The sequence below is a fragment of the Myxine glutinosa genome, chromosome 4, assembly GCF_964187855.1.
Source record: "Myxine glutinosa chromosome 4, kmMyxGlut1.1, whole genome shotgun sequence".
Taxonomy (NCBI): Eukaryota; Metazoa; Chordata; class Myxini; order Myxiniformes; family Myxinidae; genus Myxine; species Myxine glutinosa.
The window spans coordinates 113,706,155-113,731,885 of NC_136264.1; the positions used below are offsets into that span (position 1 = coordinate 113,706,155).

Consider the following 25,731-nt stretch of genomic DNA (forward strand, 5'->3'; position numbering starts at 1 on the left):
TACTTGATAGTGTAACAAAAATCGGCCAACTCAATCCGCCAGCGAGTGATTTTCTCATTCTTAATGCGTTGAGCATGGCGTGTGTCATACATAAAGGCAACACTCTGTTGATCCGTGATGATCTGAAAACATCTGCTAAGCAAATATGTTTATGTTTTCAAATACAAATATTGTTTTCGTCAATCGTCGACACAGCGGCGCCAGCTATGTCGGACGTCAGGCCATGGAAAGCAGCCTTAGCAGCGTGAGCCATGGGGAACTCTTTGCAATCCACAAGTGGATGAAGCTTCTCAGAGAAATTTTGTGCCCACTTAGAGTAATGAGCAAAAAGCCCAAGAGCACGCTTCAAAGAAGCACGATCATGGGGTGGGGCCATGTCGAGCAAGGGTCGCAGTCGCTCCTTGTCCGGAGTGATAGTGCCGTGGGTCACGGTGTACCCCAGGAGATCTATCGTTTGAGCGGAATAGCGACATTTAGCCTTGTTCATAGTCAGTCGATACTTGGGCGCAACCTCGAGGAAGCGCTTCAGATTAGCATCATGATGTGCTTTGTCATACCCATAAACCGTGAGTTTATCCAGATAAACGAAGACATCGGTTAAGTTCTCCTTAGCAATGAGGTCGTCCATGGCCCTTTGGAAGCAGGAACCCCATTTGCGACCCCGAAAGGCAGACGGGTGAACTGGTATAACCTTTGTCCGGATTCAAACCTGGTGTAGATGCGATCGGCCTCGGAGATTGGAATCTGATAATACGTGCTACGAAGATATAAAGTACTGTAGACCGAGTACTGTGCAACCTGTTGAACCAGAGAATCCATTCCCCGGAGTGGGTAGGCATCCAATTGTGTAAACCGATTGATCGTCTGCGAGTAGTTGATTACCATGCGTTTGCGGTGCATGGCGGTCTGCACTACCAAAATTTGGGCCCTCCAAGGCGATCGACTAGGTTTGATTATACCCTCCTTTAATAGTTGCGCCGTCTCCTCAGCAACGAATTGCGTGTCAGCCCGGGAATAGCGTCGCAATTTAATGGCAACCGGTGTACAGTCAGTAGTCATATTTGGGAACAGCGACAGCTGTTCAATTTCCATCCCTGCAAGAGCACACACAGCAAGAGTATCAGCACCATCAAATTCCATTTCCAAACGCTCATGCCGTCAGAGAAAATCATGTCCCAGCAACACTTCCGCACATAACGCTGGTAAGACCATTAAATGCACATTTGGAAACATGCGACCATTAATCACAAGCTTTAGTCGGCATTCTCCTCGAGTGCGGAGCCATAGCCCTTGGGATGCCATGAAGATTCGGCGTGTTGTCCTGAGAATCGGCCACCCATGCTTTTGAACGAGTCGTAAATCAACATAGCTATCCATCGATCCCGTGTCGATTAAGGCATTTGCATGTTGCCCCGCAATCAATAGTGGAATAACCGCGCTGGACAAGCCAGGTGGTCCTGCAGTCGTCAAGTCGTCGAGAGGGGGCGCTCGAGCCCCGCGTGTGTAGCCGACACCAGCTAGCGTCTTTCGTGAAGTCAAAGCCGAATGTGCGTCGGTCGAGCCGTCGATAGGTGGCACTCGAGCCACGCGTGTGGAGCCGACGCCAGCTAGCGTCCGCCGTGAGGGCAAAGCCAAACGTGGGTCAGTCGAGCCGTCGATAGGTGGCGCTCGAGCCACGCGTGTGGAGCCGATGCCAGCTGGCATCCTCCATCAGGGCAAATCCGAATGTGGGTCGGTCGAGCCGTCGATAGGTGGCCGCTCGAGCCACGCGTGGGGATCCGACGCCAGCTCGCGTCGATCGTGCCAAAGTCGGACGTAGGCTGGGCGTCGAAACAATTCCAGTCAAGGACGGTCGGGCCGCGAACAGGCATGAGCGCGCCACTTGTTTTGTCGGGGCCTCGGTCACAGTCAAGGTTGCGCGTGCAACACGGGGCCCGCGTGCAGGGGTGATCTCAATCAAAGCCGCGCGTGGCGCCGGTCGTTGTTCGGGCGGAGAGAGAATCACATTCAAAGTCGAGCGAGGTCGCCGGCCCCGTGACGAGCGACAAACCTTCGCAAAATGACCCTTCCGAGAACACGAATGACATTTCGGCTCTCTAGCCGGACAAACTGACCTTAAATGGTTCTGGTTCCTGCAGAAAAAGCACGTAACGTTATTTCTGGCTGAGGGAGTGGCCGCGGCAGTGGCTGTCACACTCGGGTCGAGATCCTCGAGAGTGTCTGTTGTCCCCGATTCCGGTGGAGGGGCAGCATCCGTGTGCTCCATGGTAGCTCTCTCCGGTCATGTCCCGCCGATTAAACCTGCAGTGACGTACGGTCGGTCGTACGTTTCGGCTTGAACTTGAGCTTCTTGGTACAAGAGCGAGAGCTTATGAGCTCTCTCCAGCGTCAACTCTTCTTCTTCAAGCAATCGTTGTCTGATGATTGGGGAATAAATCCCAGAAACAAAAGAATCTCTCATTAAATCATCAGATACTTGTGCAGGGGTTCGTGTCTCAGTAGCACAGTCCTTCTCTAATCGGCGTAGCTTTTGAACGAAATGGTCGATGGTCTCCGATGGATCTTGTCGCTGAGATGCGAGCAGATATCGAGTATAGACCATGCTTCGAGTCTTGATGCAGATGTGTTTCAATTCCTCCATGGCCGCATCGTGCGTAGCGCACTGGGATATGTACGTGTATGCCGTATGGTTCACGTGGGAGTGCAGCACCGCGAGCTTAGTTACATCGACGAGCTCCTCCTGTGCGTCCAGATGGCTGGTCAGTAACTTCAGCCAATGCAGGAGCTGAGCAGACGTGTCCGGCGCCTGAGGGTCCGCTCCAAAGATCGGAACTTGTATCAACTTGTGAGTCATGATGATCCCGTTCAAGACAAGAGAAGATTCTGAATTAATTGTTGTAAAAATCAGATTTACAACATTGTCTCGAATCGTGAGTTTAATTCAGAATCGATCTCTAGCAATACCTGTAAGAAACCAACAAGCCACATATCAGTATTCAGTAATCATAGAAGTAAGTAATGGATTTGCAATTCGTACAAGCAAGCTTAGAACCAAGAGTAACACGCACCATCTGAGTATGCACTACATCACACAGAATAAATGTCACAGGAATGATCGGAGCGCTGTCCGTCCGAATTCTTATAGAAGCCCCTCAGTGGACAGAGGCGGCATAACACCTGGGTTCAACTTAGACACAATTTCATTACAATGCCAACAACATGGGAACGAAGCAGAAGCTGACCTTTCAGGCGTTAACCCTTCAGCTCCGATGAGGGGTTAATGCCCGAAATTTTTCTTAACGCCCCCTTCCCCTCACCTTCCCACTCTCCATAAATTGCAAAGTTTATGGTCAGAAAGCATTTGCTTTTATGTCAAACCTCAACTGATTGTGGTCAATCGCCAGACTACATGGCATACTTACGGGTATCTGCACTACAATATTAGCATTAATGCAGATGCATGTTGGGAATACAGAATGGGACTGATACCATGCCATCTCGTGCCTACACGTGGTTTTTGTTTATTAGATGTTCCCATTTTATTTACAACCTCCACCAATTCCTGTATCATGGAGTATCAGTTCTTCCACATATAGTACCCACTGGATCCTGTCATACCCCTTCAGCAATATTCTTTCCGATTTAGGTGACTCGTTCCTTGATATCAAACATGCTGTGTAGACACAGGACCGGATGTGTAGACGTACCACCTGTGGTAAGACCGTGAGTGTTCAGGGAAGTTCTATCTGCCTCTGGATATGGAATAATCTTACAGTATTGAGCATTTCTAGATATGGAACTATCTTATATTTACGAGAGGAAGGGTCTTTTGTGTATGTTCATTAGCAGTCCATACAAGTGGAAAAGCAGAGCCAAGATCGACTAGAAAGTGAGTCATCAATTGCTTTTCTGTGTGCAGTGCCAACCCAGTGTATTCATGTATCGTTTGTGTTTTATCGTTTGAATAAACACAAGTTTGGACTATGCCTGATTATTGGTTGGACATTGATTCATCAAAGACATTTGGGGGTTCATGTCAGATCGATCTTTTCACTGGCGGCGTTGACTGTGACATGGATTGTATATGAGCGCGACAAGAGTTCCCGCAGCAGCACAGATAGAGCACGATCTTTCATTTCTCCTCGATGGTTCGAGGATTCATTGCAAGCATGTCAAGGCCGGTAGAGCCTTGTGTGTGTTTTGTACTTATGCGAGGGGTGACGGTCTGTGTATGTGGAGGAGAAGGCGAGAGGAGCATTCTAACGGTGGTGGCTGTAGGGCTTATCAAACTGGCACATTGTTTAGTGGAAAGGGTGTGAGCCGTGTGCTGTCCCTGCATCTGCTGACTGTGCAGTGGTGTTTGGGAAAATGTCCATGAAATGAGTGATCAAAACGAACCCTAACAAAACTTTGGAGAGTGAAGGTAACAGGAATGCACTGTTATGAGTGGTCATGGCTATAGTGTAGATTTCCATCTAAGTGTATAAGTTTGTGCTGAGGTTATGTGAAGAGGTTGTTTGCAATCTGAAGCAATTTGGGATTATAAGGCAAATAACTGCTACAGTTTGTGGTTGAACAGCAGGATCTTGAGAGGGAGAAGAGAGCCCTGAAAAGCGACAATGGATGGCTCAGGCTGAAAGAGGCCAAGATTACTGAAGCTGAAAGGCGTGTTGAACGTAAAAGGCTCGAAGCTGAAATGTAGACCAAAAGGTTCAACAGGGAAACAAGATAAAGGGCGTGAGGCAGAAAGAAAAGAAAAAAGGATTGAGGCCGAAATGGAGGCCAGAAGGTTAGAAATCGCATTGGAGATGAAGCCTCTCAAAGTCCAGGTTGCTCAAGTCACCTAGAGAATGTGAATACCTTTAATCACACTAGAGCTCGAAAACTCCCCACCTTTGTTGAGCGGATTAAGGAATTGAAGAACAAATTTCATAAAAGCTGGTTCATGAAAGATTTATGTCAAAAACATTCCCTGCCCGACCCACAATAAGATGGGAATAATTAGAGCTGTTAGTGAAGTAGGAGTAGTAGTAGTGGTAGTAGTAGTATTCCTTCCCAGAACTCAGGCCTTGTTCAGCCCTTGACCACTGTGCTAGCAACAAACCATGCTCTCCTGCTCTGGCACCCACTGTACCCAACTCTGCAAACTATGATGATCTGCCTCCATTATCGGGTGTTTCCCAGTTACATCACACTCGTTTTCTGTTCCATTTGTCATATTCATTGATTGGTGAGCTCATATTCTGTTCTCTCTGCTGTGCACACATCAGGCACTGCTGTGTGCTTTTCGGACACACAATGGTAAATAGGTACCAGTCATATTTCCAATTGAACAGGATATGCAAGTTGATTTTTGAGTGAGATGTTAGTTTCTTTCCTCCCTCTCTTTTGATTGTGGCATCTGGCACAGCAGCACTTGCCTGTCACTTCCTCCTTCATTCACCCAATGCCTATTAAAGGTTTTCCCTTTTTTTCTTTTTCCTTTTACAGTATCCAAGGCTCGTAGTAGAGCTGCCACACATGCACATCTCGCACACATGGATGTATAGACAAATACACGAGACACAACACAGAACTGTTATGTGAGGCAAACACAGCCACTGAGCTTGGGGGAAGTGCCCTCACTTCCCGGGGCACTCTGGGTACCAGCGACGTCACAACACTGGTGCCACATTTCTCACCGCGCTCAGTGGAGCATTTCCTAAGGAAGAATTTCCTCCACCCCATGGATACCAACCTATGGGAATTGTCCGTGCTCTATCATTTTAACTGATGAATCCCAAGCAAGGAAGCAGCACGTACCATTTTAAAGTCTTTCATACCATTCGGCCAGGGTTTGAACCACTGACACCCAGACTCGGAGCGTACGCTCCAACCATTACACCACCGATTCTGGCTTAACTCGAAGTCAGAACAATTGTTTTTAATCTTTGGCATGTGAAATATCTATTGCAATTAAATAAACTGGATTTTGAACATCCTATTTCTACCGAACACAGCAAACAATTAGAGGTAATAAAATGTAATCCTATATCCATTTAAATGCAACAAAGCCCAATTCCATGAACACATCATGCAAATATCGAGACATAACCCAAGAGAATGGATTTTTTTTTGGTTTTCGCCATTCTGCAAAGCAGCATGTCTTTATAAAACTGTGCAGTATCTCTTGAAACGCAACTGCAATACGATGCTACAAGGTAAAGAGATGGATGACCTTCAACATGGAATGGTTAGTAGGTGCCAGAGGTTCAGATAATTGTGCCCTTTCAAGTCACCTATGAGTAATGTTCTTAGAAAATGTAAGACAACCGGTCACGCTGAGAATTAAAATAATACAGGCAGGCCAAAAGTATTGAAAACCTGTGCAATATTGTTCCTGATTTCTCCCACACTTTGATGCAAAGTGATTATGTTAAAGCCATTATTTTGGAAATCAAATGAATAGTTATGAATTGATAACCATGTTTATAAACTGCCAATTAAGGTGGATGGAGGTATTGTTTTCACCCTTGTCTGTGTTGTGTGGTTGTTTGTCTGTGAGCAGGATATCTCGAAAGGTTGTGGACGGATTCAGGCGACATTTTGTGGACAGGTTGGGTGTGTGACGAGGCCAAATTAATTCGATATTGGCGAGGATCCGAATCCAGACATGACATTTTTTAAAATTTTTAAGTGACTCTTCAACATTGAGAGATGGGGCCAAAAACGATATCGAGCAGGATATTTCAAAAAGTTTTCGGCGAGTTATGACAAAACTTGGTGGATGAGTTGGTTAGATGACAAGAACAAGCCAATTAGATTTTGGTCCAGGTCCGGAACCAGATCCGGCCTATCGGTGGGACACAACCCGTAAACTGTTTAGCCCAGCGGAGGTATGCGCTCTACTGAGTGCCGTTCTAGTTTTCTCATTGTCATAATTACTTTGGTAATGTAGTTGCTTCATCACGGCCATCTATCAATAGAAGCAGCGATTTCCATTTGACACAATGGTGTATTTTTTGTGCTCCAACTGTTGCTGTTTGATAACACCATGAGTTATGAGTCTATTCCTCAGGTCAACAACGCCATCTCCTTCCCTTTTCTTCTCTTCACTGCCATTTTTTCTCTTAAAACACAAGGAATTATCTTTGTATAGGCTTCTGAAATGTACTTGTATTTGTCACAATCTTTTGAGTATGGTTCTACAAACTGTCCTTGTGCAGGTGATATATCGTGCAATGATGCCAAACAATCACTTTGAGAACCCATACAGTGATACTGCCCAGAAGCTGCTGGTGGTAACTAACCTCCGTCTACGGGTGCTGCGACCACAACCTCTTCTGCATTGCTTGCAAAAGAAAGGCTGCCAGGACCCTCTTCCTTTTTCACACATTTCCTTGTATGACCTGATGTTCTTCGGGACTTGTTTTTGCAACGGGCATGCCCAACGGTGCATCCCAGCCCCCGGTGAAGGTCATCATATCACGGTATGTATATATTTTTTTCATTGGTTGCCCTTTTAAGGCAACTCATGTTAGATTGTGGAAAAATTTTCTGCTTCTTACTAATACGCGGACAGACCTCGGCCAAGATATACAGAACACTTTCTCATGCTACGTACTATCTTGGGAGATGTCGCGAGATCACGGCGAGGTCACGTCTTTTCGAAGCTGTTCCATGCGCTCACGCTTTCGAAGCTAAGTGATCTTTCACAATTGTGTTTTTGTCGAGACTGTATCTATCTTTCGGTGTATGTACCTATAGCGTATCTTTTGGAAAAATTTCGGTGCTAATTTTTCGTACATGTATACACAATCGTCGGTTAATGCGTATCGAGTATTCTGCGGCCTAGTACTCGTAGGCTTAGGCTACCGTACCGTCTCCGACCTTGTGGTTTTGTTTTTCTCTCAGTGATTCGTCGAATGCGCTGCAATTATTTTCGTTCTCTGTTTCGTCCCAGTCGTTCACCCCATACCTCCTTGTTTAATATCTCTACTCAAAAAAAAAAACCCCCAAAAAAATATTTCCTTCCCAGGTCTTATGCGTTTATTTGTTGTTCTTATTTGTTCGTTCGTTCTTCGTTCACGTTGTTCGCGATCGCACGATCATGTGGTTAGAAATGTATAATCTCTCCCCTGAACAACTATTTTCTCTCATATATTATAACACCCTTTTCTTCTTCTCCTACAAAAGGATGCTTTCGTCTTGCTCACCAAATCTATTCATTCCAAAAAATATATATAATACCATCTCTTACAGTTCCTCCTTTCTACATTCCCTAAACTATCCAGAACTCCACCCCTCCTTCAGTGTCCTCAAACGTATTTTTGACTCGAAGGTCTCAAACTCATTTTGCAAAAAATGTTCGTTTCCCATGAATCATACACTTTTCAAAATCGAATCTCACCCCTCCCCTCCAAATCCTCCCCATCACCCATCCCTTTCAAATTTCCCCCCTTGCCCCTTCCCTCCCCTCCCTCCTAAACTCCCCCCACACCCCTCCCCTCCGAGACTCTCCCTCGCTCCTCCCCTCCTAGACTCCCCTCTCACCCCTCCTCCTCAAAGCATCCTCCCTGCTTCTTCCCCCCTCCAACTTTCACCTTCATCTCCCCCAACCTTCTGCCTCGCTCTTCCCCCTCCTCAAATAACACCTCACTGTGCCTCACCCAATCTCCATCAAACCCTTTGTCCGCCCCATTCTTCCCTTTCTCCAAGCTATTCTGAAATCTCTGAAATCTCTGACACACCTTCAACAGCTCTCCCTACCTCTTCCTCCTCTTCCACATCTTACCCTACCCCCCCCCCCCCCCTGTTCTGGACCCGATGCTCCCCCTTCCTCTTCATTAACGGTATGGACCTCAAACATCCGGGGCCTTCGCTCAAACTTGACTGATCTCTCCATACAGGTTGCTTCTGACAAACCAGATGTGATCTGCTTAACAGAAACTTTCCTCCTTCATGATGTCTCTGATGCCTTGGTATCTCTCCCAGGTTACTCCCTCCTCCGGTATGATAGACCTGAGCCTCGTCCTGGAGGTGGGGTTGCTATCTTTATAAAAAAAACTCTTCCTCACTCGCCCTCCACTGCTCTCTCTCCACCTCACCCCCAGGAATACCTTTGGCTACGGCTTCCCCTTCGCTCCCACCTTTTGTTCATATGTGTGTTGTACCGTCCACCAAACAGCGATGACTCCATCTACATCTCGCTGTCTGATAATATGGACCAACTTCTATCGACCCATCCCAACTCTCTCTTCCTCATATGTGGTGATTTCAATTGTCACCATGCCAGTTGGCTGGGTGTGGGTACCTCTCTCACCAGCCATGGCTCTTCAGCAAAGGACTTCTGCGACTCACTGGGACTGACACAATCTGTCAATTTCCCGACCCGGATCTCAGTCAACGGAGCATCTTCTCTTCTGGATTTGGTTATGACTAACTTCCCTGAAAATGTCTGCTGCTCTTCATCTGCTCCAATCGGCTCATCTGATCATGTGCTTGTCAAAGTGGACATCTCTCTGACCATTCTCAGAGAGCCTCCTCAGCGTCGTCGAGTCTGGCATTTCACTCAGGCCAACTGGCATGGTCTTCAAGCAGCCATCAATCATCTGGACTGGTCTCCCATCTCTACTGCCTCTGACATCAACTCATCCTGGGAATTCTTTCAAAGTAAATTGCTCTCTCTCATGCACAGATTTATCCCATCTCGTCTTCAGTTGTCATACCCTTCCTCCCGTCCATGGTACACGGAATCTTGTGGTGAGGCTGTTGCCCTGAAACAACTTGCTTTCGTCTCCTGGAAAGCAAATCCAACGGAAGGAAATCTCATTTCCTTTCACAAAGCCCGAAACAAGTGTGTGTCCACCCTCAGGAGAGCCAGGAAACAATATCTCACCGTTCTCAAGACCGAACTCTCTTATCTGTCTCCCTCTTCCAAATCCTGGTGGCGTCTGGTCAAATCTGTTTCTGGTGTTTGTTCCCCCTCCATCCCCTCCCTCACCTCAAACGGCGTAATGGCTGACTCCGCAAGTGAAAAAGCTGAATGCCTCAACTCTGTGTTTGCCTCTAAATCTTGTGTCCCAAACCCATCCCTCTCTGTACCCACCGTACCCAGTCGTACCCAGCTGCTCCTGGACTCTGTGTCCTTTCCTCCTGACAAGGTGGAAAAGTTTCTGTCAACCCTCGACTCTGATTCTGCAACTGGTCCTGACGGCATCAGTCCATGGGTCCTAAAATCATGTTCTTCCGCTTTTTCACTCCCTCTTTCTGTTCTCTTCACCCTCTCTTTTGCTCAAGGTCATCTGCCATCTGCTTGGAAATCAGCCAACATCACCGCTTTGCACAAAAAAGGTGCAAAAACAGATCCCAGCAACTACAGACCAATCAGCCTTCTCCCAATTATCAGCAAAGTCATGGAATTCATCATTGCTTCAGATATGAAATCTTTCCTCTTCTCCAATGGCTTGATCTCTGATCATCAATTTGGTTTCAGACCTGATCACTCTACTCTGGACATACTGCTTCTGCTTTCTCAACAATGGATGGAGGTCCTCAACGCCAAACAGGAAATTAGAGCTGTCTCCCTTGACATTTCACGTGCCTTCGATACGGTCTGGCACCCTGCTCTGCTCACCAAACTCTCCTCCTTTGGTATCCATGGAAATCTCCACGTATGGCTGGCGGACTTCCTCTCTGGTCGTAGTCAACGTGTGGCCCTGAATGGGTTTCTCTCATCTCCTCTTCCTGTTCAGGCTGGAGTTCCCCAAGGTAGTGTTCTGGGCCCTGTGCTTTTTCTGGTCTTCATCAATGATCTCTCTGACTCTCTTGAAAATCCTCTCTATCTCTTGGCTGACGACTCTACTCTCTGTCGCTCCATTCCTCATCCCTCAGATCGGCAGTCTGCAGCCTCCTCACTCTGCAGACCTGGACAAAATCACAGACTGGGCAAACAAATGGAACATGTCTTTCAATCCTGATAAATCTCACACTCTTACGATGTCTCTCCGAAAAGACCGACTGGAAAACCCTCCCATCCACTTTCTGAATAATCCTCTCCAAGAAGTTCTGTCACTCAAGTTTTTGGGTCTCACTATTTGCCATGATCTTTCCTGGGAAAACCACATTTCAAATCTGGCCTCCAAAGCCAGTCGCCGACTGGGCATCCTCCGTCGTGTGAAGTCCTTCCTTGGCACACCTGAGCTCCTCACCACATACAAGGCTTTCATCCGCAGCTCTATGGAATACTGCTCTCCCCTCTGGTCTGGTGCTCCTGCCTCACACCTAGCTCGTCTTCACGCTGTTGAAACCAAAGCGTTCAGAATCATTGGAATCTCCCGCGATGAAGCTAACTCCAAGGGCCTTTCACTCACTCACCGCAGGCAGGTTGGTGGTCTTTCCGTCTTCTACAGACTCCTCTCTGGCCTTGCCCCCCCCCCCCCAGCTCTCTCTGGGCTCTGTCCCCGAAATATTCCTACAGGTCGCACAAGATCTGCCTGCAAGCCTCTTATGGTTAAACTGCCAAAATCAAGACTTTGTGCTCACCTTCACTCCTTCATTCCTCTTTTCTCCTGCCTCTGGAACAAACTCCCTCACTCTTCAATCACCTCACTCACCTCACCTCACTCACTCTTCTCTTCAATCCCACTCCACCCTCCAGGTCTTTAAAACAGCTGTTCACCACCATCTCTTATCCTCCCCCATCCAAAACCTTGATCTTTTCTACCCCCGCTAATTTCGGTCCCCTTGTGTTTTATACCTCTCCCCCCCCCCCCTCCCCTTCCCATGCCTCCTGCCCCCAAGCCCTCTCCCTCCCACACTTCTCCCTGCTCTCAAATGTTGTGGTTGTGTGCTTCCCCTTCTCTCCCCATCTTGTCTTCCGCTCCCTCTTTTTGTATATTTTGTTTGTCTGGTTGATTTGTTTGTGAAATAAATGTTAGCTCTTTCACGAGCCTCGATTCAGTATACAAAAAAAAAAAAAAAAAAAAAAAAATTTTGTGGATTACAGTCACTGATGTTCCAAGCCACTTAGCAGGTGTAGATAAAGAAAAGTTGAATGAATGAATGAATGAATGATCGTTTTTTTAAGGCCATTTTCCCTGCTAGAGCAGGGGTTAGCCTTGTGGGCCCCATGACAATCATGGTTTCCTGTTTGAGGAAATGTTTTTATGGTCGGATGCCCTTCCTGGCGCCAACCCTTAGTCGCCTCTTACGATGCGCGGGGATACGGTGTACCTATTCTAAACCGGGGTACACACCGGGAAGATAAAGAAAAGAAGAAAAAAAAGTTGAAGTGGTAAAAATTTCAGTTTACTTCACAATAAGTGAAAGAGAAGAATCAAAGTGGCCACGTGGTGCAGAATGATGTGAACCCAGCCAGCAAAATTGTTCATCAATCTTAGATATACTTTTAATGGGAGAAGTGAGAGACTAATCTTTGGCCTGTCAGATTGTCACATCAGGACTGATCTACATCTTCATCTACTTTGAAGGAAGTAATCCCATCCTCCCTATAGGAATAATATCAAGTGGAATTGATGGCACATCCTTTTGCTGATGTCATTCAGTCCAGAGGTGATCCAACCACCTGTCAGATACATTGTGTAATTTATTTGGCCAATCAATGTGCATGTTTCTCAGCAACCAATGCTTTTTAAATTAAATTATGAATTGAATAACTTCTAAAGATCTCTTTCTCTCTTTTAGGTGCATGGAAGGTGTGAATGCAAACATTACACCACAGGATATCACTGCCAAATGTGCAAATCACTGTATAATGATCGACCATGGCAACCGGCAAATGGAAAGACTGAGGAAGTGAACGCATGCCAAGGTAAAATCTTGGCTGAAGGTTTAGAGAACCAAATTTCTTTCAATTATATTGCAGTTGATTTTATGCGATTAAAACTTTTGATCCAAGCAATATTTATACATTCAGGTATGTGAACCAAGTGTTTTTAAGTGGGCCTGACTAAGTGTGCCTTTTGTGTTGGGTAACTCAACCAGGTTTAGGAAAGGAAAATAGAGCATTGGCATCAGCACCTCAACAAGCAAACATACAGTGCCTATAGAAAGTCTACAACCCGTTTCAAATTTTTCACCTTTTGTTGCCTTATAGCCTGGAATTAGATTGCATTAAATCAGACTTTTCCCACCTTTATTTACACATCGTAAACCACAACTTCCAAGTGAAAAATAAATTCCACAAATTTCAGAAAAGTAATTAAAAATACAAAACTAGATTATCTTGGTTGGATAAGTGTCCATCCCCCGGAGTTAATATTTGGTGGAAGCACCTTTGACAGCAATTACATCTGTGAGACTGTTGGGATAGGTCTCTACCAACTTTGCACACCTTGATTAGGCAATATTTGCCCATTCTTCTGCACAAAACTGTTCAAGCTCAGTCAAGTTGCGTGGGGATTATTGATGGACAGAACTTTTCAAGTCATGCCACCGATTTTGGATTGGATTTAGATCGGGGCTCTGACTGGTCCACTCGAGGACATTTATGTTTTCGTTCCTTAGCCACCCCATTGCAGCTTTAGCTGTGTGCTTCGCGTTGTTGTCATACTGAAAGGTGAACTTCTGTCCAAATTTCAGCTTTCTTGCAGAGGACAGCAGGTTTTCCTCGAGGATTTTACTGTATTTTGCTCTATCAATTTTCCCTTCTATTCTGACAAGTGCCCCAGGCCCTGTTGATGAGCAACATCCCCATAACATGATGCTGCCACCACCATGCTTCACAGTCGGGATGGTGTTCTTTGGTGATGTAACGTTTTGTAACGTTTGCAACGGGGTTGTGCCAAATGTAACGTTTTGCATTTAGGCCAAAAGTTCCATCTTGGTTTCGTTAGACCACAAAACGTTTTGCCAGATGGCTTCAGAATCTATGGAGTGGTTTTTTTTTTCACACCTCAAACGGGACTCAAGGTGGGCTTTTTTGAGTAATGGCTTCCTTCTTGCCACCTTACTGTACAGGTCAGACTTGTGGAGTGCTTGGGATATTGTCACATGCACACAGTGACCAGTCTTTGTCATAAAGGCCTGTAGCTCTTTCAAAGTTGCCATAGGCCTCTTGGTGGCTTCTCTGATCAGTCTCCTTGCTTGGTCATCCAGTTTGGAGGAACGACCTGATCAAGGCAAGGTCTTGGTGGTACCATACGCCTTCCATTTCTTAATGATTGTCTTGACTGTTCTCCAAGGCATACCTAAGGCTTTTGAAATATTTTTTTACCCATACCCTGATGTGCCATTCCACAACTTTATCCCAGAGATTTTTTAAAAGCACCTTTGGTGCTCATGGTTGAGTCTTTGCTGTAAAATGCACTACTCACAGAGGGAACCTACAGGAACAGCTGATTTTATTCTGAAATAATCAGAATCACTACAGTTTATCACAGGTGGAGGTCAATTAACTTTGTGTGTGATTTTGAAGGTGATTGGTTACACCTGAGATAATTTACAATTGCAATTATAAGGGGTGTGGACACTTATTCAACCAAGATATTCTAGTTTTGTATTTTTAATTAATTTGCTGAAATATGTTCAATTTGTTTTTCACTTGTAAGTTGTGGGTTACTATGTATAAAAAGCTCTGTTGTGCTTTCAGCTTGCCAGTCAACAAAACTATCAACTGTATTTACTATTTTTGTGCACATTTGACAACGTGGATACAAGCTCCCCTATCTCCTTCTCCAACATCTCCCCCTACCATATTTTATCTTCAACTCCTTATTGATACGCAGGAAGGAAAAGCACAGCCAGAGTGCGACAAAGAGAACTGACCTTGACAACACCCCCAATACCAATTTTGTTAGTGGAATAATGGCTGTCAATTGATTGGCAGTGATGCCAAGGTGAAATAAGACAGTTTGATCGGCTTGGTATTCATTATTTTGTCACGGCCATCAAGTCAGAACGAGGAATGAGAATGCGTCAAGGCAATTCAGGGAGACTGCATCCTTAGGATGACTTTCAACTGTTTTTTTTCAAAACTTTGACCTGGTAACCCCTTTCACCCACTGCCACATGCCTGGTACCCACCTTCTACCCAGCCTGTCATTGCCACAACCATGCCAGTCTTTGCCACTTTGATCCCGCTCTTTGGCGAGCATCACAAAACCGGAGTGGCGGGGTATGTGACGGCTGCCGAGACAACACTCAAGGACGGCACTGCCATCGATGTCGACCTGGTTTCCACCGTGATCCGTCCCAACCTCTATCCTCGATCCACGTGTGTAAACGTAAGCTTCACATACATTTCTCAGTGGCGAAAAGACCTGGGTTGCTCAATCTGTTTATTCTTCATTCACAAGTAATCCTGCTCATAGTTTTCGTTCATCTTTTTGCATGCTGTATTCACTCTGTGCCTATGTTTTATTCTCTTTCCTGATTTATTCATTTTAGCCAATCAACTCACACAACAATATGGGAGGAAACTTAAGCACAGAAGGAGACCATTCGGCCTATCCCGAGATGTATCCACTTATTAGTGGGGTATGCTTACATATTGTGAAGCAATAAAAAACCGTGCTTCGTACGTAGGTACATAATAAATAGAAATTTTATGATTATAGGCAAGCATCACCAACCTCCTGCCAGATATCAATTTAGGTTTAATTTTATTTTATGGATGCGTTTACTGTTTTTACCTAAATTTTCATTGCGATTTTTATTTCACAGTTTACAGTTATAGAAATTACAATTTTCAAATGCTAGATATCGATTGGTTTTTTTAACGTATGGTTTGTAATTTCATTTACGGAAGCTTTCCGACGGTTCTGGGATTTTCCCAGTGTACCAGCTTTGGTGTCCATCGGCACGCTAAATTTCAGCTTTCTATGACACTCGGAAGGTACCAAACATTAATATCAGCCAGTCAGTGGTTAGAAAAGGCTTTCCATATATGATTATGAACTCTGTCAGTTAATATAACTTACACTTTTACTTAACCCAATTAACATTCCATTACCATAACTTAAGTATACTCACTGTCTCGCTTTTATACTCACTCGAAAAAGAATTAACATCTCCATCCTTTCATTTCAAGCTTGCACATCCCATTTGCAGGTTATTTGAAGTCCACATGGCTGACAGGACAGCTGACTTAAAGTGCCACCCAAAGTATTGTATATTCCGTGATGCGGCGCTACCTTTCACCCTGAACCAGTGTTTGTCGGATTGAACTTCACATGTGTTCAAACGCAAAACCAAGTTGTTTAAAGGTAGACCCACCATTAGATCTTTACCTTTCAATACACAGTCGCATCAGGGTTGGTGTGACACACCAACAAACCATTAAAATGTTTGAGGAAACATTAATATCAAGGATTTGTCATTCTTTTGGAAGAGAAGCTGCAGAATCAAATTATTATGGCATAGGTAAATAACAAGAGAGTTAGACTATGTTAGAGGCTATTCAGATAGGCCTTGCAGCTTGGTATTATGCTTACTTTTTGCATAATGCAAAATCGCACCCCGAGATGGAAATCTCTATACGCATACAGTATATACCCATACATACTTCAGCATTCCCCCAAGTTCGCAGGATGATGTTTCAAGCGTTCCTCCATTCCTGGATCTCACCTTGTAAAGTATTGCACAATTGAGACAAACTTGAGGCATAAATCGTGTTCTGGACTCACCAAGGAAAATCTTTTGGGAAGAAGTAGCCGCTTAAATGCAAAATAAAATGATTTTAAAGTCCTGATTTTCTGCTCATATGCATTGAGGATGCCTGTGGAGTTGTACATACCTCTTCCCTGCTTCGGGTGGAAATATCTTGACATGCAGGCTCGAGAGAATAGCGGAACGCAGGCTAGGCTAACCACGTGAAGGCCTGAGGTCGAGGTATTTAAATCCCATTTTGCAGGATCGATGATCACGCGTGTCAAGAACACCTTGTGATGACCACTTTTTCCTTGCAGTCATGCCAGTTCATCTGTAAGAATAACTATACCTCTATGAGAAAAAAAATGAAAGGAAGAGGGCTTATCCAGAATTCTGTTAAATATACACGTTCCGGGAAACCGGGAGGGTTCCGGGAGGGTTTTTTTTTTTTTTTTTTTTTTTTTATACACGTTCCGGGAAAGTAACCAAATACATACCGGTACTTGGCAGAACATGGAAGTGAAATAAGGAAAACAAACATCGACGGTTTGAGTTACGCATTCTGTAGTCATGGAATTTTCCGTATTGTCGATTGCCTTATGTTAGCAGTATTCACAATTGCATCCACATGTCATCATCTCATGATGATTTCCTCCTCTTTATTAGAATCTTTTATTCTTTAGAATCTCAAAAAATGGATATCCTTCTAACCTCCATTTTTGACATCCCTTCATTGCTTTAATATCAATTGGCAGAACAGGATCAATAAGCATTAAAAACTTTCCTTTTATTATAAACCGACTCAGTGAATAATAAATGTTATTTGAAACACAAATGTCAAAACATCACAAAATAAAACATTGGGGCAATACCCCTGGCGCACACCTTGTAGAATAAACAGTATACTGCACTGACAAAAGGTATTTTAAACCAATTTCAATGGTTGCTAGAAGACAGTGCAGCATGTAGAATCATACTGACATAATCATAAGACTTTAAACAAACAAGCAAAAAATACCTATTCTGGGGGACAATACCTATCCAAACGAAACCAAAAAATCCAAACCAAAAAATACCAATCCCCGCCCGCCCCCTCTCCCCCTCCCACCCCGTGTACCTCCTCAGAACCCAATGTTTCCAATGCCTTGAACAAACATTGGTACATCACGGATGATAAAGGTTGTGGTGAAGTTTCTTCAATATTGTGTGTGTATGTTCTGAGAAAAAAAAACAAATACCTATTTTGGGGGGCAAGCCCCCCCCCCCCCCCCCAATAGACCACCTTAGACCCCGATTTTTTAAATGCCAGGAGCAAACTAAGGTACAACACGGGGGATTAAGGTTGTGGTCAAGTTTCATCAGAATTGCATGTGCAGTTTCTAAGAAGGCAAATACCTATTTTGGGGGGCAACCCCCACGTAGACCCCCAAAGGACCCGATTTTTTTTAATGCCGTGAACAAACTTTGGTACGTCACGGGTGGTGAAGGTTGTGGTGAAGTTTCATCGAAATTGTGTGTGTAGTTTCAGAGAAGAAAGTAAATATCTATTTTGGGCGGTAAAACCTAGATCCACTTTGACCCCGGTAAACCGCCTTAGACTCCGATTATTTTAATGCTGTGAACAAACTTCAGTCACAACGCAAAAACGTCACTTGTGCCAAATTTGGTCGCAATCCCATCAGCGGTTTCAGAGAAGACATTTCAAGTGTTTACGGACTGACGGACGGACGGACGACGCGCCATTGCATTAGCTCCCCTGATCTTCGTTCCAGGTGAGCTAATAATGTATAAATTCCCTACAAATAGGTAACCCGCTACAAGACAATATAGCATTTTGCAAGATAATAAAGTCACAACTGTAGGGGGGAAATAGGATTTAATTGAAGAGGAAACAAACTGGATGAGAAGAGGAAGCAGTTAGACAGCATTTACAACTGGCTGTAAGTACCTTTATGGCATCAACATATTGTAACGGTTTTGAGAAGTGTAACGAATTTGAGAAGTGTAACGGTTTTTGAGAAGTGTAACAATTTTGGAGGAAGTGTAACGAATGTAAAAAGTATGGTTTTGTTATGTGTAACACCCTCGTAATGTAAATAATGGTCGCAGCCGTCCTCCTAGTTAATTCCATGAAACTTACACACAGGCCACGATATATCTTTTTAAATAGTTTATTTCCTTATTCCATGTAGGTTAAATATGTGTTTCCCACTAGATTGACTCTGCATTGTATCAAACGAAATAAGCGTAGGCCCTTTCAATTTCCCCAATCATCTCCGCTCTCCAAAGTTCCTTTCAAAAGCGGTGCGAGTGGTGTTCAATCCCGCAAGCCGCCATTGCCCATGTGCTAATCTCGGAGAAGAAAGGCGTGTCTCCACCTCGTCATAGAGGGGAGGAGTGAGCCAACCCCACTTGGCCAACCAGGACCGCGGTTAGCGACCCGGTAGGCGTGCCCTCGCAGCCGGCGGCTTGATTCCGCCCGGAGTAATAAAAGCGACTGGAAGGGACTGCTTCGGCAGATGAGATGGGAGATGAGCGAAGAGGCGACATAAGAGAGGAGCGGTGAGATGCGAGACGCTCCAAGCCAAAGAGGAGAGGTACTCGGAGAGGAAACCAGCTTTGGAGAGACGCGCTGAAAGGAGGGAGACGGCTCCACCAGAAGGAGAGGAGCAGGTGTGCCCGAGCCAGCGCGTGACGTCTACAGCATCGGCAGCGGATACGCGACGGAGGGTTTTCCCGCCAAAAACGCGAGGAATTGAGAGCTGCTGCCTCCGACCCTGCCTCCCTCTCCAGCAATCCACCTCAAGCCCTACCTGCCTGCAATATCCCCCGTGTAAGTGTGAACGTCGTCTGTCCTACTCGTTGTCCTGGGGTTAAGTAAATTGAATAGGATAAGCTAACGATGCACTGTGTGACTGTTTCTTCCATCCATTGCTGTAAATAATTTTGGTCGCTCTTTCTTTTTGCTTGTGTGTGTATAATAAATCTGTTCTTCCTCCGTACTCTGTCTTCTTCTCTTTTCCTTCTCTTTCGGTCGCTTTAGAGGTTTCCCGATTGAATATCTGTGGGGCGATCTGGTCAACGTCGGGTGGAATCGGGCTAACCGGGGAGTAACTGTTCGGTCGCGGTTGGACCATCCGCTCGGCCCATCATAACATCTAAACCACGTCCGTAACAATATTATGTACTCAAAAATGGTGGGAGTTTCTTCATCCTTCCTCCCTCCCTTCCAGCAGCCCCTCCTCCTTTGCCCTCCAAACCCCTTTCCTTTTACTCGCCAATGCACATAACCTCTATATTGTCTCTTAATCTCCCTTCTCTTCCTCATCTCAATTTAGTTGTTTAGTTCAACTGGAACATAGTTCAGGTGAGCATAGCTCATCAATCCCTCTGTCCACCCATAAACACATGCAACGTCTTCTTCGAAACCATTGATGGGATTGTAACCAAACTTAGTTAACTCAAGTTAACTCAAGAACTCAAGCTTGTTCATGTATTCTCCCAACCCTCCCTCCCCCGTCCCTCACCTCCACCTTATAAGTAAGCCATTGTAAGATTTAAAGGTCCCAAAAGTACTTGAATTTCAACCTAGTTTGGCCGATATTTTGGATTACAGGAAAACCTCCAACAATCTTCTTCTCTCAAACTGCTTAACCAATCAATGTGAAAGTATGGATTTGTGATCAACTAACTAAAGGAAATATATTTTGTTAGCAATGATGTCATCAGTCACATGGTATGGCAGCCATATTGGATAATAAGAAAACCTTTAAAAACCTTCTTCTCTGAAACCACATAACTGATCGATGTGAAACTTAAAAGTTGTCATCGACTTCCAATCATAAAATAATCTCTTGCAATTACATGGCTTGGTCCATTGTTCAACCCTCACTGGTCACAGCACCGATACATTACTGAAATCAAGACGAGGAAAAGTTGGTGTTACTTCTCAACAATGACATATGAGAAGCTGTGGACAGTTTAACATGGCAAGGTCATACAGTAAACCCTGCTAAATGGCCATCTTGGTACAATGGATTTGAGCCTTGGTTCTGACCATCATGAGCCGTTGTATCAATGTGCTACACAGGTCAACCTGGGGTTCTGTGCATGTTTTCCAGTACATGTGCTAATCCAGTTCTCCCTTGTGATGTACAATGGCTATCTTACGAAAGCATTGCCTTCGATCTGGGGTTTTCAAAATAACATGTTATTTACCTTTGAGAATGATGCCCTTCATTTTTCTCATTCTTCAAAAAACATTTTTTGTAGTTCTTGGCAATAAAAATGAAAACGGCACATAATTTTTTTGCCTCTCTGTAATAGCCGGCGAAGCCGGTGTTGTGAATGAACGCATACGTATTATGTTGAAAAGCCAGATTTTGCTGAATCCTTTGAGAATTTCGAAGCTTTGACGCACCAAATCGCTCCATGGAGGCCGCCATCTTGCGGATGCGGAAGTATGCATATAAAATTGCGAAAAAGTTCAATAGGAGTTTGTTTCATCCATCTTTTTTTGATTCACAATCTTATGCACCTCTAATTTGTAATTAAAATACTTTAAGACCAACCTCGTTCCCCGGGCCCGCATGGGCCCTGGTTATCTTCAACGAAAATCGTCACCAAACACCGGAACCAATGAGATTCGAGCATTTGAAAAAATATTTCAAAAACCAAATCGCTCCATGTAGGCCGCCATCTTGCGGATGCGGAAGTATGCATAAAAAATTGAGAAAAAGTTCAAAGAAAATTGATAAAAATTTCCTTCTTGATTAATTCGGTGAATTCCGTCTCAACTTCGGATATTTCCGGCCATGAAAAACTATCCCCTACGGCCGCGAGATTTCTAAAAAATAATTCTTCGTCAATTTTAGAATATTTGATGCCGTTTTCAGCCTCCGAAACGCAGTAATAAGCTTTTTTGAAATATTCTTTCAAATGCTCGAATCTCATTGGTTTCATCGTCTGTTTGGTGACGATTTTCGTTGAAGATAACCAGGGCCCGTGCGGGCCGAGGAAAGAGGTTGGTTTGAAGTATTTTAATTACAAATTAGAGGTGCATAAGATTGTGAATCAAAAAAAGACGGGTGAAACAAACTTATTTTTTCTTAACAAAGCGAGGTTTGGTCATGTGTTGAGGAAGGATGAAAGTGACTGGTTGAGAAGAGTGATGGAAATTAATGTAGAAGGAAGTAGAGGACGGGGAAGACCGAGAAAGACTTGGCTAAAGATGGTGGAAGAAGAAATGCGGTCAAGGGGGTTAACAAGGAGAGATGCAGAAAATAGGGCAAAATGGAGAAGATTGTCATGGGGACCGCAAGGCTAACCCCCACTCTAGCAGTGAAAAAGGCCTTAAAATGCATGTTGTGTTGTTTTAATTCTCCTTCTGGTGTTATTTTTTTAATTTAACTTAATAATAATTTTTTTACTTCATTCATACTTCCATGGGATAGGGTGTCACTCCACTGTACCTGTGATCTGTTTTTGTCCCCCGTCGCACTGCGGAGCGAAAGGGGGACTATGGTTTTCCCCTCCGTCCGTGTGTGCGTCCGTCCGTGCGTGCGTAAGTGAAGGACCGAATTCTAATTTGGTGTGTGGCCGCCGCTCCAAATCCAAGATGGCCGCCGCCATGTATGTCTGAACATTGTGAGCGGAATATCTTGAAAAATAAGCGAAGTACCAACTTATAATCTGGTGTGTGGGTGTGTCTAGGCATAAGGAAGAAGGCTTTTGAAAATTGGGTCGCCACGTCAAAATCCAAGATGGCTACCACCATATATATGTCTGAACCTTGTGAGCGAAATATCTTGAAAAATAAACGAACTACTAACTTCTAATCTGGTGTGTGGGTGTATCTACGCATAAGGAAGAACGCTATTGAAAATTGGGTCGCCACGGCAAAATTCAAGATGGCCGCCTTGCGTCTTCCACTTTGTCAACTCACATCACTTCACCGGCGGGGGACCTAGGCGTAACGCTTGTTAAAATTCCCTCTAGGTCTAGATGGACCCAGATTGCGTATATTTTAAAGTATTTAAGAAGTGGTGTCCTGAACATTTTCGGCCATTTCAACCAGAAGCAATCAGCTTGCTATCGCTTGCCAAGCCAGCCGTTCCTTATCACCCATTTCGTTGGAGTGCTTGCTCGAGTGGTTAAGCTGATTGGCGTGGGCTCTACAAATGAAGTGAGAAATGCCTGTGTACTTAATTAATCACAAGGCTGGGGAAATTTGGGTGTGGTATAACACCCTTTTTGAATATGATTAACGAGGTGAACCACCGCTTGGTGAATGCTATATTCAAGCTGCTTTTGCAAGCCATGGCGTTACAGTAGACAGAGCTCCCTTTTTGTTTTTATGTACTCATTTTTTTATTGACGAACATTTTTGTGCGATATACTTTTATTGTATTAATTGTTATGTGCTCCTCCCCAAACCCCGGTCACGGTGTACCTCCAAGCCCCGAAAGGAGTCATGACAGAAAGATGTGCTATTATGTGTGCCAATGACCAATGGTGAAACCACACCAATCAATCGTTACAAAACCAAAGTATTGTATTAATATCACACAATAATAACAACTTGCACAAGTACAATAAAACCTCAATTGCACAACAAATACCATATAATTCCAATGATGGTACCACCAGTTTCTTAACTCAATAACTCACGGTACTCCACGTGAGCGAACTGTAACACCCCCAAAGTCACTGTCACGACACCAGGCCCAAAGTCGATCCACGCTCCGGTGATCACAAAAAAACAGGTCGTACTGAGACCTGAACCCAGGACAGCTGACAGTCGACGCTGCCGAAGAGCCGCTTAGTGAGGTGTTGGGCCAACGTCGGCCAGGCAAAAGTTCACCCAAAAGGCGACTGGGAATTCACACCTTCAGTTCACCAGACAATGGCGCTGACATGAATGATCAGCGGCTCCCAAGCGGAGAACTGCAAATTCCCAAGCGAAATCCACAACACACACGAGAACCCGGCTAACGGCTGGTGCGAGGTGAAATGGCTGGCGCGAGGTGAAATGGCGGACGAGCCCATAATGGAGGCGTACCGTCTCTCCCGCGATGATTCACTTTTGGAACCAACCGCAAAACCCGTCACGCAGGTTTATCTGCCACAGCGATAACGACACTGTCACAGGAATCCCTTTCCCGGGGAAACCAATATTCGCTCGTGACCAACGTCCACCAGCGTCCGCTCGACACCTCGAAGCAGATCGGCCTTTCTTTCCCGACCTCACTTGAGCCGCTTCAGCCTCCTCTTCTTCTTCTTCCGGTTTCTCCCAATCCATTTCGTTTTTCTTTTGAAACACTAATTTTTACTTTTGAAGACAGTTATCTCCATTTCACTCAAACTGTAGCAATAATAGTACATGAAACTAAAAATGCTTCCAGTGGATGAAAACCACAAAGACGGGAGTGACGAATCCGTAACATAATATATAGTTATAATCAATATACCTATAAAATCAATCAATAAAAATATACTTGTAAAAACAAAAACAAATCAAACGTGTTTGGAACTCAAATGAAACGTCTGCCATGTCGAACTGTATCATTGCAAATGTAAAGTCGACATTTTGTCTGCTCCAAGTGGTTTCCACGTTTCACTGATTTGCTGCGTGATTTCCACATTTATGGAAGACTATTTAAAGGTAAATCTTTGTGGTTGCCGTTTTTGTTTGGTGTACTTCATCTATGCTGTCCACCTGGAGAAAAAATAAACACTTTTTAGCAGTCAGAACTGCTGCTAAGCTCAATTCCGCATCTTTGCACAGAAGGAGACCACTCCTTCCACACACCTCTTGTGCCCACCCTTCTCCTCACTCCCCTCCCTTCTGGAGTTTATAGTGTAGTGACATGTGGTGAGGCATCATTCTCCACCTCTCCCCCCCTCCCGCTTCCTCACTCCACCCTCCTTCCCTTCTCTCTCTCCTCCCTGCTCCTCCCCCTCCTTGCTCCCCCACCCCTCTTTGCCTCCTACCCCCTCTCCCCCTCCCTTCTTCCCCTTCCATCCCTCCCCCTTTCTTCCCTCCCCCTCTCTTTCTCCTCTCCCCCTTCCCTCTCTCTCCTCTCCCTCCCATTCCCTTCCCCCCCCCTCTTCTCCTCCCCCTCTTCTTTCCTCCTCTCCTCTCTTCATATTCGGCAACGCCGGGTACTTTTGCTAGTGTAAAATATATCTTGACAGCTCCATAATGGCACCACCAGGGTATCTCCTGGGTACATGTTCATAGTTGCCTTTTGCCTACTGGCCATCATATTAAGTGTCAAATATCCTACAGTATCCTACATTTTAGTGATTTATCCAATCTGTCGAGAAAATCCATAATTTGCACTCAAAGTATCTACTGCAACTTATACTTAGGTTCATAATAGCTTTTCCCTCTCTTTTTGCCCTATTACATCAACAGCTTGCTCTTGCCATCCTCTGGGTTCTCTCTCTTCTGGTGACCAAGGTTCGACATGCGACCCTATTACTGGAAATTGCTTCTGCCAACCTGGTGTCGGGGGACGTGACTGCCATCAGTGCCTCACTGGTTATTGGGGCTTTGGCCCATCTGGATGCAGGCCTTGTCACTGCCCAAGCTCTTGTGATTCAAACACCGGTTTTTGCACCAGTGGGTGAGTATGTGGCATAATCTCAGTCGAGCTGCTATTGGAACACGATTGGGGGAACTGATCATTGGGGCTGGGTTGAAGTATATGAAGTTTAAAAAGTTCATCAATGAAAGTTTAAAAAGCCACGAGGAGTTTTATTTTGTAGTGAATTTTGATATTACAGGAAAATAATTGCTATTTTTGAATAAATAAATTATTTTTATGTTTTCAAGTTTTAATCAGTTACCCTAACTTGTAAAAAAAAAATCAAGTTTTAATCAGTTACCCTAACTTGTAAAAAAAAAAATCCTCAACAAACAGATATCAATAGGGAAAGAAATGAAAACATCTATATTTGCTAGATTAATATGATATTGTTTTAACACATTCCAAACATCACAATGGTCTTCCTATGATATTATTAAATAATTGTATTTTCACTTTCGGCACTGATAACATCATCATCCACAAACAATCCTTATTGGGATGTTCCTCATTTATGAGAAATTGTATTATTTCAAATATCATCTGACAG

At 44.5% G+C, this 25,731-nt stretch overlaps 1 protein-coding gene across 1 annotated transcript in view; it reads left to right on the forward strand.

Annotated features, from left to right (window-relative positions):
• The window catches only part of NTN4 (netrin 4), a 49,885-nt gene that overhangs the window by 9,742 nt on the left and 14,412 nt on the right, over window positions 1–25,731 (forward strand). Inside the window, exons 3-6 of the mRNA XM_068113123.2 lie at window positions 7,206–7,469; window positions 12,685–12,811; window positions 15,036–15,224; window positions 25,010–25,220. Coding sequence (XP_067969224.2) covers window positions 7,206–7,469; window positions 12,685–12,811; window positions 15,036–15,224; window positions 25,010–25,220 — 791 coding nt within the window. The remainder of the gene's footprint in view (window positions 1–7,205; window positions 7,470–12,684; window positions 12,812–15,035; window positions 15,225–25,009; window positions 25,221–25,731) is intronic.